Raw genomic sequence first — 12574 nt, 5'->3', positions numbered from 1 at the left:
GATTCACCCTATTTCGCGCAGGTGGAATGCGGACTTGGTTGTGGTGAGGTTAAACCCCCACCCGTGACTGGCTCCTGGCGGTAGTTCCAGGAGGGTCACGACTGAATTGTCCGTCCGGTGGGCGACCCACCTGCCATTAGAGGTACGCGGCTGATCGCACGCCAGGCGGGCCAGAATTCGTAACAATATAAAAGATTGGGGTGGTTGGGATGACACATATTTAAAGAAGAAAGCGGCGCTTCCAACCAAAAGTAAAAACTCGATCGACTCCACTCATTTGAGCAAAAAAGTGAGAGCAGACCCTGTCTCAGGGCAATGTTTTGCCGGCTTCATCAGGCACAATAGACGCCGGACCTCGGCACGTGACTTTTTTTATTTACACATGATCTGGTGGTGTATGTGTGTGGGTGAACACGTGTGTGCGCTTGTTGTTTTTGTGTTTGTGTGCGAGTGTTGAGGTAACATTACGGATGGTCCTAAATGTCATCTCAAAACTAAAGGACCCGATACCAACTGGTGATAAATCTGGAGTAGTTTATCATTGATCATGCAAATACTGTGAGCAATTCTACATGGGTGGAAGTGGAAGGCATTTGAAACATCAATTAGATGAACATGATAGAGCAATTCGACTTGGAAAGATGACCCAGTCAGCCATAGTACATCAATCTGGACACAAATTAGACTTTGATGGAACCCGTGTCCGAGACACTACATTTAACAAACTACACAGGTTGATTTTAGAAGCGTGGCATGTGAAGAGACGGGAGGGTGGCCTAACTGGGGAGATGGTGGACATACCCACACAATACACACTTCTCATGCAAATGACGAAAACTGGATGGTGCAAACGGCTGGATGAGGTCAACAACAAACACCCAATCGCAAACACCACATCCACATGTGCACAACACCTAACGAAAACGTCAACACTCACACAACCAACACCTCATCATCCACAACCCAGACACGAAACCAGCCATGTTCGTTCCACGGAAACACAAACACAAAAACAACAAGCGCACACACATGTTCACCCATACAAATACAACACCAGATCACGTGTAAATAAAAACAAAGAAAGAGCACCCCCTTCAATAATTTGATTTGACGTTTGTTTTTGCTTTTGCAAAATAAATTATTTCAAAACCACTCCATTTCACCTCAAGCATTAGCACGTGACCACAATTGAGCGGTCGTATCGAAATAAAAATCCGGACACGTGCCGAGGCCTGGGGTCCATTGTGCCTGATGAAGCCGGCTGTGAAGCTGGTGAAACGTTGCCCTGAGACTGGGTCTGCCCTCGCTTTTTTGCTCAAATTAGCGGAGTCGATCGAGGTTTTACTTTTGGTTGGAAGCGCCTTCTTCTTCTTTAACAATGTATATGTATGTGTGTGTGTGTGTGTATATATATATATATATATATATATATATATATATATATATATATATATATATATATATATATATATATATATATATATATATATATATATATATATATATATATATATATATATATATATATATATATATATATACCTTTCGGCAGGGAAGAGAAGAAGTGGATGGTGATCACCCTGCACTTTAACAGCCACAAATTAAGAGCTGAGACCGGAAGACGACAGCACTTTAACTTTAAAATCAAATTTGGACTCGGAGTTGTTCAGACCTCACCTCTGCGAATGAACACTACTTTGGACAGGCAGTACTCCGTTTTTTTCCTCCATTCCACATCATTGGATTCTCTTGCATTAGACAGCCATCGGAGAAGTAAATATGGTCCATCATGAATACCCCCCTCAGGATCTGACTCGTGGAGGAAATTGGGGGCTGTTATGAATCAAGCGTGCTTACGGCACTGCAGGTTAAACCTCCACCTTCACCGCATTTGGTGTCACGCTAAAGGTCTTGTCACAACCTGGGGTGTTCAACAAAGCATTCAATTTTTTTCCTTCGCATTGCTGAAACCTTGCTGATGTCAGGGTGCATTTAAGAGAACACAACATATGGATGGATGCATAAATGTGTGTGTGTGTGTGTGTGTGTGTGTGTGTGTGTGTGTGTGTGTATGTGTGTGTGTATGTGTGTGTGTATGTGTGTGTATGTATTGTTACGGCTGTGGAAATTCGCATTCACCATGAAGGGCCCGTAGGTGAGTTATATCCAAGTACATGTGTCGTTAGCCCAAACCCGTTGTATAGAGGGAATTTATGTGATTCATCCAGGCTGCGATCCTTTGAGTTCGGCGTTTTACTGTTCTATCTTTATTTTGAACCAACCACATCTCAACCGCCATCACACAACAACCACGCCACCGCCACCATCTACGCTCCCACATCATCGCATCACCGCATCACCGCCATTCCCAAACGGCACCATAACCATCAAACCACCACCGAAAACCCTCCACCACCTTCACCTCTCTCCTTCTACGGCCATTCCCGCACCACCTGTGAACACTGAACGTCGGGCTGTCTCGGGCCCGTTCAGCGTTTGGTGCCGAGCGCACCGAGCCATGAGCGCAAGTAGCGGCCTTTTCGAGGGAATATTCGGATCAAAAACTCTACACGCCCACTTTTCCTCCGTCCAATTAGCGAGCACGGGGCGGCTTGGCCCGGCCTTCAGGCACGCGTGTGTGAAGTCGATACATGCAAATTCTAGGATCAGGGGAGATTCACGCCCCCGTTTCCTCCGACCAATGGGCGAGCGTGGCTCCGCCCCCGAGGTCATTCTGATCCAAATATTTGCATATTAGCTGCTCCTGCCAGCCTATAAGAAGGCGAGTGCAGAGATTTGGGTTCTGGAGTCGCCGAGAGGGTTTTTGGCAAAGTCATCGGGGGAGTCGGGTGAGGAGAGTGTGGAACGGAGAAGAGTGGCAGAGTCGAGTCGGTCGGGTGAGGAGAGTGCGCGTGGTAGAACTGCAGGCAAAGGAGCTCGGGTCCGAGGCGAGAAGGACGGCGGTCGGCGAGGAGGTAACGGTGTGGGGAAATCGCTCGTCTCGTCGCAGGACCCAAGCCAGCCAGCCATCTCCCTCCCCCAAGGCATCAACAATTCCCCCTTTGCCCCACGCTGAGATAGTGCAAAAGGGGGCCCCGTTCCCACCCCACCCCAAACGTCGTGCCAACGAAACCCGCCAAGGAGCAGGGAGTCGGGGCACAGCCGCGCGGCCACATTTGCGGCTCGCCCGCCAACGCGTCACGAGGACGCGGGTAGGACCCCCCCTCCCCAGTCTCGCGGACCTGGCCGCTCCTCCAGGTCACGCGCACATTTGGCCTACAGGCCTGTCTGCCCCCTTGTCTATGAGGGTGGCTTCTTTTCTTTTGCTTTTGTGTAAATGTGTGTTGGCGCCATCTGTGAAGTAGAACTGCATAAGTGTTGCCGTGTGTGCGCGTAGTCTGTATTAACTCTGCGTCGTTGTTGCTTTTATTGTTTGGGTTGCTTTATGTGCATTTTGACTGTATGGCTGTATATATGTGTTTTCCGTGTGCAGGGAAATAAATGTGCATTGTGTGAACTGTTTTCCCGTTTCGCTTCGTCTTTTCCTAATTGAATCTCCATCCTGCTTCACGTAAAGGGTTCGTAGTGGGTGCAAAACGCCCGGTAAATAATCTGAACCGTCGAGGATAACACCGCTTGGTTATCCCGATAGTATGGAACGGGCCGCCCAAGCGGCTCGTGTCCGGAGTCGACCTGCGGCGAGGTACGATCGCCCGATTTACCATCCGCGTGGGTATTTAGGTAGGTCGAGTTTGGCGAACAACCCTATCCTCCGCGGGTGGCCGATTGGCACGATTGTGGTGAGGTCGAAAGGCCCACCCGTGACTAGCTCCGGGCGATAGTTCCCGGAGGGTCATGACTGAATTGTCCGTCCGGTGGGCGACGTGCCGCGATCCGAGTTACGTGGCCGTTCGCAACAGTATGTGTGTGTGTGTGTGTGTGTGTGTGTGTGTGTGTGTGTTTAGCAATATGTATGTATGTGTATGGGTATGTATGCATGTGTGTGCACATGTGTGTGTACGTGTGTGTGTACGTATCTGACTTCCTTCTTGGAATTACGGTGCAGTAATTGGTGTTTATTTTGATTGCACTTGGTGTTAGATCAATTACATATTTGATACCCTTTCATTTGTTCGATTCGATGTAGTTTTATAAAAACAGGCGTGTCATCTATAATTACACCACATGGGGAAATGATATATGCAATGGAGAACGGAGAATAATAAGAATATCATTGAGTTAACTTGAAGCGAATTAGTGATGTAAACAACAAAGTGGAACTCTCGTGTGTTGCCGAAGTGATGGTGTTTCTTTTATTGGCAATCTCAGTGTAACATTACAAATGTCTCTTGGCTAAATAATGTACTATTTTACTTTATCACAGGGGTTTCCCTCATGGCACATCATAGTGTGCCCGGTCAAACGTTAACAATAAACAGAGCGAGCACGAATCCCTACAGCATGTCAAGTTATTCAGCTTACAATTATACAAATAAAAACTAGAAGACGTTCGAAGTGGAAAAAAAAATCCCCACAAATATTATAGCAATGCTTAAACCAGCCAGAAACTGTAACACCATAAACACGTACCTTTTCCCAAAACTCTTGTGAACTGCCCGGGAATGTCTCCTTCGGTCACAGGTGTGACAGCATTTTCAGCTTCCCCAGGCCCCGAAGATCCTGGTCGTTCACCGAGAGAGCTCAACGGGTGTCGTTCAAGTTGTTCGTTGGCATTGGGTCTTTGGTGTGGCCTCAATGTGGCCCCGGTGGCTGAGGTTTCTGCAATGTCAGTGGTTAGGATCGAGAAACCTGTAGAATCAATGGGAATTTTTCCGAGGAGCCATCAACGAGATTTATTAATGTTGTAGCATTACCTTGCTGTTTAATATTACGGAATACACTCGCCTCGTTCACCTGGAATTAACGAACAATACACTGGGAAATGGGTTACTCTCAAGTTATTTGTCATAAGAGTGTCAAATGAAGTGAAAAATAACAAATCTCCATTTTGCCGGTGGAAACCCAAAGCCGTTGCGCCGATTATTGCAATCCCCGACTTGGCACAGAGTCATTTATACCGTCTTACCATTAACGAAAGTGTTGAAAGGACCTGCAGCAAACTGAGATGCAAAGTTGCTTTTATTATTGAAATAAATAATCTCGAAGCAACATTTTGCCAAATACAAGTGTGTGACCTCATGCTCGATTAAAGTGGGTCACAGCCGTTTCTCTTCACACCCTGGCTCCGAATCATTTGGTGCACTGCAAAGGCCAGAGGATTCAATCATCCAGCCCCGATGAGCTCGATATTACAAAAAGTACTGGGACAAGGTAAGATGCAGCAAAGTTGTTAATTCCATTTCTATGACAGGATGTTGATTGGCTTCTTTTGACATCAAGCACAGTGGCAGAAACTATCGGTGTTTGACAAGGACGAACTGATTAGATTTTGGTGAAGATCCAGATCCGACTAAATAATTTTTTAAGTGATTCTTCACCATTGAGAGATAGGGCCAAAAATGATATATAGCACGATATCTCAAAAAGTTGTGGACGGATTCGGATTAAACTTGGTGGACAGGTTGGGTGTGTGGCAAGGACGAATTCATTCCATTTTTATGAAGATCCGAATCCGGATCTGGATACGAGAATTATTTAATTTTTTATAAGTGAGTCTTCACCATTGAGAGATCAGGCCAAAAACGATGTAGTCCTGTATAGCATGATATTTCAAAAATGTAATGACCCAATATGTTCTCGTGGATCAGGTACTGCGTGGCGGAGGTGTGCGCTCTACCAAGTGCCCTTCTAGTTACAACTGAGTTTGCCTGATAGGATAGGGCAGAGATTAATGGGTTTTATGAAAAATTTGGAAATGCTAAATTCAGCATGTGGGGATCTAAGGCTTTCTAGCTTTGTGGTAAGAACACTTACAGGGATACTAGTCAAGCAACTCAACCGTTGCCTTGTTTGTTGCTTTCTCCAAACTGAAAGAAATATAAGCAGCTGAGAGGGCTAGAATAACACGTGGCAAGCCATGACACCTAGATTATAAATACAGCAATGGATAATTGGTTCACGAGTCAGTAAGTGACCACTATATTCGTTATGTGTGTGTGTGAGTGTGAGTGTGAGTGTGAGTGTGAGTGTGAGTGTGAGTGTGAGTGTGAGTGTGAGTGTGAGTGTGAGTGTGAGTGTGAGTGTGAGTGTGAGTGTGAGTGTGAGTGTGAGTGTGAGTGTGAGTGTGAGTGTGAGTGTGAGTGTGAGTGTGTGTGTGTGTGTGTGTGTGTGTGTGTCTGTTGGGTCCGTGGGTTTTGATCCGATCCTGATAAAATTTGGGTGGGAGGTTTATATCATGATCTAGTTGTGTTTTCCTGAGAATGGGCATGCTGTGCCCATAATGCGCGGAGCCACGCCCAAAAAACATGTGTTTTTAGGGGGTAGCCGATTTCAAGTTACATCTTCTCCGAGGGGGTTTGTCGAATCTGGCAGGGGTTTCAGTATTTGGTTAGCCCAATGGCACCTGCATAGCCCCACGGAGCTCGATTTTTTATTTTCGTCCCAAGGTCAAGGTCACAAGGTCATGAACTTATAAAATGGGCATCGAGCTCCTCAGGTTTTCAACTGTTTTGAATGAAAGTTGGTATGCAAGTAGTGCTCTTCGAGTACTACAGCTTTCATCATTTACGTTTTTCCCGATTCCCGCCAGTTTGCCCGTGGCGTCCCCTCGAAGGTCAAAAAATAAAAAAGGCGAACCGTGTTCATTGCTCGTGAACCATCGCCGTCTCCAGACTTGTCACATGCTGAAGTTGAAGAACTACTTTGGTGAACAAAAGACAATGCAAACAATCACTTAACAGTGGATTCAGTGGGAAGGTGGACACATTTACGGTGTACAGGAAGGGATAAAGAAATCCAAGTGAAAGTTATGACATAATATTGGACGAAAAAGGACATCCACCGGTGGAGTAACACATGGCCACTTAACAGCAGTCGTGTTTGTACAACATGCCCGGTTAGCAGCTATGCAGGATGAGCAGGTGCTAAGATTAGAATGTTCTTTGAGAAAGCATTTTGTGACGGTCCTCATGAGGCTGCAATTGACTTGGCCAGTTGAGCCTGCGCCAGACACCTGCCATGTCCAAATAAAACTCAATGGCATTTCCGTTTTTGGTCACAATATTTGGCAAAAAGGCTTAACATTTCCAATTGCATACTTTAAGGTTGGTGGCAGCCCATGAATGCTTTCACCACACACGATGCAGAACAGGAACGATGCAGTTTCCTGGAGCTCATTGAATGATCATGCGAGTCACATCCCATGGTTACCCTTCGCCTAACCCCTCTGAACGACACGGTTTGTCACGCAACACAAAACGTAATCCAAAAATATCCAAAATATGCAGCCGTACTCATGTGCAGAAATTTGATCAGGCAAAACCCATGCAGCAGCTTAAAACCATGACATAACGTGCCAAAGGCTAGCATCTGCAGAAGGGGAAGAAGAAAAACGAGAACCGCACAAAATATATAAATAATATCAGTTCCTCAAAACAGACAAGCAACACGTCGCACCTTTCACATCTGATGGAGAAACGGCAGAAAATGACTTGATAGGTGTTATGATCATCTGGTGAAGTTCATGGAGGGCAGTGCATACACTCAGACTTCCATCCAGAATCTCCTGCCGACAGAGACGGGTGTGTTGGTGTGTGTGTACAGATAAATAGATGTATTGATCTTTCTACACTTGAGAGATAATGAGATCAAGATAAACACAGAGAGCCTGACTCAGCATTTAAAATCCCAAATCACCACCATACCTTTACAAGCACTCCTTACTGCACCTCAAGGATCAGAAGATGTTCATCAATACAAATTCAATGACAGCAGCAAACAAGTGAAAATATACATCTTAATCGAGCAAGTTAGGATTACGAGTTTGAAGTAGACTTGAACGAAGTCATTTAACTGTTTAAAGAAGTAAATAATTAAAATCAAATCGAAACGAGGATGGAGGAGCGAGAAATATGGAACTGACAAGATAAAAACAAATAATTTGAGAGATCAGACATCGTCCACGCAAGCTTACTAGTATTCAAATAAAGAAAGAGCGAAACAAAAAGACAAACAAATTAGAGAGAAATATAAACAAGAGCTTGAAGTATTTAAAGAGCACGTGTCGTGGAATAAGGCACTGGAGTGAGAATCCAATTGCATTCATTTCCCCTTAATTCCTATGTTTGCAATTCCGTTCCATCGTCACTTTAGCTGTTCCTTTATCTGCAATGCCTGGAACAATGTTCGAGCAAGTATGTGTCGCTGTGTCCCATTTGTGGTTCAACATCTTCAGCTATGAGAAACCTATTCCAAGCACAGCAACATACGTAAAAAAAAAATAAAAAAAATAGTAGTTCCTAAATATTTGAACAAAACCAAACGTCTTGCAATTCCGTTCCATCGTCACTTTAGCTGTTCCTTTATCTACAATGCCTGGAACAACGTTCGAGTAAGTATGTGTCACTGCGTCCCATCTGTGGTTCAACAATGCAGCGGATTTTTTTGGCTACATAAATAAATAAATACCTTCTCAAGAGTCTGCAGCACTTCTTGCCTTTCCTTTAACTTCTGGATGCTCAGAATAATCTTGTGTCTTGCGCCTTTGGTCACATTCTGCAACGAGAAAAACATTCAGTACGACGAGGTCCTGCATACATAAATCTGACGGACGGAACAAATGTGCGACTACATCTTTGCAACATCTGTACGACATGCGCCGACGTTGCCCTGGTTACCTGCGATTCAAGCTGGGCCTCAGTCAGGGAGATCATCTCATCGTAGCCGAGCTGACAGAACAGGCCCGCATACTTGTGCAGCCTCAAGCTTTTCAACCAAGTTGGAACTTCTGCAGAAATACAAAGGCAAGTGCGTGCGTGAGCGATTTCTCCAGATCAAAGTCCAGCACATTCCGCTCCAGCCACACAGCAGACAACAATCCAAGCCGGCATTGAACCATCCTTAAAAAGCCTGCATAGGTGCAATGAGGATGATGTTAAAATAATTACATGAAAAAAAATCTGCAATCTACTTCGAAAAATGAATGACAAACGGAAGAGATCTCCACGGGACATTACCACGAACCACCACCCAAAAGGAGCAAAGTGAAACAGTCATCTTTGTTTTACAACTTCATCAACACTGGATTGAAAAAAAAAATCAACTCGGGCTTCAAACACTTCAAATGAGAAAGGAGATCCTTCGCCACTTGATATCAATGTGCTGTTTTGTTGTTCTACAAATTAGTGGAATCCCCATCCTACATCTGTACAACCCTACAGTCCCCATCAGTCCTTCAAAAAGAAGTCATGGCTACCTTACACAAATCTCCACAGCCACATACAAATCTTAATTACCAAACTCACTATGCCCATCGTTTGAATGATTCTCTTTTCTCACCATCTGCTATAACATCCCTCATCCTTCAGATAGACAGGCAGCAGTCTCTTCCCTCTCTTCAGACCTTGACAAAATCACAAGCTGGTCAAACACCTGGAATACGACTTTTGATCTTGACAAATCTCACTCTCACTCCCTTCAAAACGATAGTCTGGCACCCCCCCCCCCCCGCCCCACATATCCCCCAATCTACGTTCTTAACAATACTCTTAACAATCCTCTCTGGGTCTCATTCTCAGCTATCATCTTTCTTGGGCAAACTACATTTCAAAGTTGTCCTCCAAAGCCATATGTTGACAGGCCATCCTCCATCATACAAAGTCCTTCCTTTGCACATCTGAACTCCTATCCATCTTCAAGGCTTTCATCCACAGTTCGATGGAGTACTGCTCTCCCCTCTGGGCGAGAGGAAACGAAGGCCTTTAATATTATTAAAATGGCCCATGATGAAGATAAGTTTATGGGCCAATCACTTTGCCATCACAGACAGGTTGGTGGTCTATCTATCATCTTCCACCCCCTTTCTGGTCTTGTATTCTCTGCTCTTTCTGTGCTTTGTCCCGTCATGTATCTGCAGGGTACACACGGTGCACCATCAACTACCTTCTAGTGAAACTACCTAAATCCAGAATCACTGCTCACCTCCACTCATTTGTTCCTCTTTTTTCCCACCTATGGAATCAACTTCTATATTCCCTTCAATCTCATTCTTCCCTCCAGGCCATCAAGGCAGCTGTTCACCACCATCTCAGATCATCCCCCATCCAAAACCATGAACGTTTCTACCCGTTAAACTACCTCCATCCCACCTTCAAATATCCACCTTTTCCTTCCCCAAAGTTTACCTCTGTATCCACCTCCTGCATTCTCTCCTACCTCTAATCATTATCCGCATCCCTTGTCATGTCAGTATGTTTATATTTCTCCCTTGACCATGCCATTGGCAGTTTCCCCCTTCTCCTGCTTATTGTTCCCTTTGGTATGTTACATCACGATCCATTTTGTGTTTTAGCTCTTCCACGCTCCTCGACTCTATATACAAAAAGAAAAAGAAAAAAGAAAGAACTAAGGCTCCTGGAGGAACTTTATACCATAATCACATGCAAGACGAGGTCATCAGGAGACGTCAATATTGTTTAATTAATTTTTATTTTTGTTATTTGGATGGAATGTCGAGGTTCGTGGAGAAGCGAGAACATAAAACATAGATCGCATATTTGGAGGGGGGATGGGGGGGGGGGTAGTCACACACTTATATAGGAGTGTGGGAAAAAAGGTGAAAATAAGAGGGAAAAATAATATGTACAGAATTTGACAGGAAAGATTAAATCATGGTTAGAAAATGGTGGAAAAATGAGAGGAAAGTGAGTTTTTACCTTGGAAAGCTGCAAGGAGAAAGAATATTAGACGAGGTGAATGGGGTTCCACAGACATCAGAATAAAACGAAAATGCTGGACCTAAAACAAACTGACGAGGTGTGGGTTGGTCGATAAATCTGTTTAACCGAGGAGAGTTTGGAAGTGCAGAGAGAAGAAAGTGGAGATCGAGCAAGATCAGTGAGACTGGAAGGAGAGAGTGAGGCAGCCAAACTGTTGTGAGAGAGGATCCTGGATGCTGTGCCTTGTGACCAGCCTTGAGAAGGCCCAAATCGTGTTCAACTGGATGAGGCATAGTCCCTAAGGAGTGCACAGTGAAGCCACCACACTCCCACAGGTAGGTGTCATGTTCCCAAGCACAAAAGCAATTCGGGTGGATCAAATATCCGAGGAATGTGAAAAGCCAAATTAGCACATGTTGGAGAGACCACATTATAGCTGATAACAAAAGTTACTATACGTCTTCATTATAATAGAAACCGACATGAAGTCCATTCTCACCATTTTGAATAGTTCTGTTCCAGATATCATGTGACTTGGTGACAATTTAATTTAATTTAATAGTTCTGTTCCAGATATCATGTGACTTGGTGACAATTTAAAACGGTGACAATTACTTTTTCTCCTTTCCTGAACCTTGACAGAGGGAGTAGGCCTACTATTTCTAAAACGAGAAACGTGTGTGTGTGTGTGTGTGTGTGTTTTATACATATAAAATATGGTCATGATCTCCCGAGTTACTACAAAGAATCCGGAAGAATTTCCACGTTTTAAACGTACGCCATATTGAGCTGTATAGAGCAGCTTAATATGTCCTTCCAATGCGGGGCATTCTAATTACAAAATAAATAACAAAAAAAGAATTACATTATAACAAAGCATATATTAAATAATAGGAATATAGTTTGGCAATAATAACGAACGTATAATCCTCGCCCTAACCGAAGCACATCTGGGCTTGGAGAAAAGGTAAGATAGTCCTCAAGCGGTACGGCAGGCCGGTATGCTGCAAGGCCGTGAAGGACCAACAATCCAATGGACCAACAGGCCCACGAGTCATGATAAAGGGTTCCTGCCATCATCGAATCATAAAAAATGGTACCGTTCAAAAAATAATAATCGATTTACTTGGAAAAAAAAAAAAATCTGTGTCCGTTTAATCGGCAAGACACCGATTTCAAAAACCCGTCTTTCTGTGATTGAAGAAGAAGCGGGAACGGGAGCTTGATGCAGTGGCTCCAATGGTGATACTTATTATTCTCCAACAGCAGGAACCTTTTAGACTCTGAGGGACACAAAAGAGTATACAAACAACAACAACAACAACAACAACCACAGCCATGACAACTGCTACATGTTATAAAAGATTTTTTACATCCTTTTACATCCTCTGACACTCACAGACAGACACACTCAAAACTTACTGTCTATTGAAGCAGACAGACTCACCATATTCATTTGAGTGGATTCCACACCACAGGCTACAATAAGGAGATTGTGCCGAAAGGAAAATGCAACCAGAGACATATTAAAGGAACAAGTGAATCGTGGAGAATGAAACACGTGCCAGATTCTATGGGGGTCCATGTACTATGCCCCACTGTCTTGAAGCGGTAAAGGACGATCCTTCCCATTATTCCAAACCACCTCATTAAATATCAAAATATATGAGAGCTAATAAGTTTATTTTCATTATTAAAAGGTGAGAAAATAGGACGAACATTGGTGTTTATACACACAA

The 12574-nt window shown here is 44.1% G+C and overlaps 1 protein-coding gene across 2 annotated transcripts in view; it reads right to left on the bottom strand.

Moving 5' to 3' along the window:
• The window catches only part of LOC147022570 (protein Smaug homolog 1-like), a 112890-nt gene that overhangs the window by 46388 nt on the left and 53928 nt on the right, over positions 1-12574 (bottom strand). The window contains exons 8-11 of one of the 2 annotated variants that reach the window (XM_085887267.1): positions 8796-8905; positions 8587-8673; positions 7576-7684; positions 4591-4809 (exon numbers count right to left, since the gene is read on the bottom strand). In XM_085887267.1, the coding sequence (XP_085743393.1) occupies positions 4591-4809; positions 7576-7684; positions 8587-8673; positions 8796-8905 (525 nt within the window). The remainder of the gene's footprint in view (positions 1-4590; positions 4810-7575; positions 7685-8586; positions 8674-8795; positions 8906-12574) is intronic. The other variant, XM_085887268.1, reaches the window with a different exon arrangement.

The sequence above is a fragment of the Eptatretus burgeri genome, chromosome 7 (assembly GCF_056783735.1).
Source record: "Eptatretus burgeri isolate ZD-2024b chromosome 7, Ebu_testis_v1, whole genome shotgun sequence".
Classification (NCBI taxonomy): Eukaryota; Metazoa; Chordata; class Myxini; order Myxiniformes; family Myxinidae; genus Eptatretus; species Eptatretus burgeri.
The sequence above is the reverse complement of the archived record's forward strand: the minus strand, read 5'-3'. Positions and strand labels throughout refer to the sequence as shown.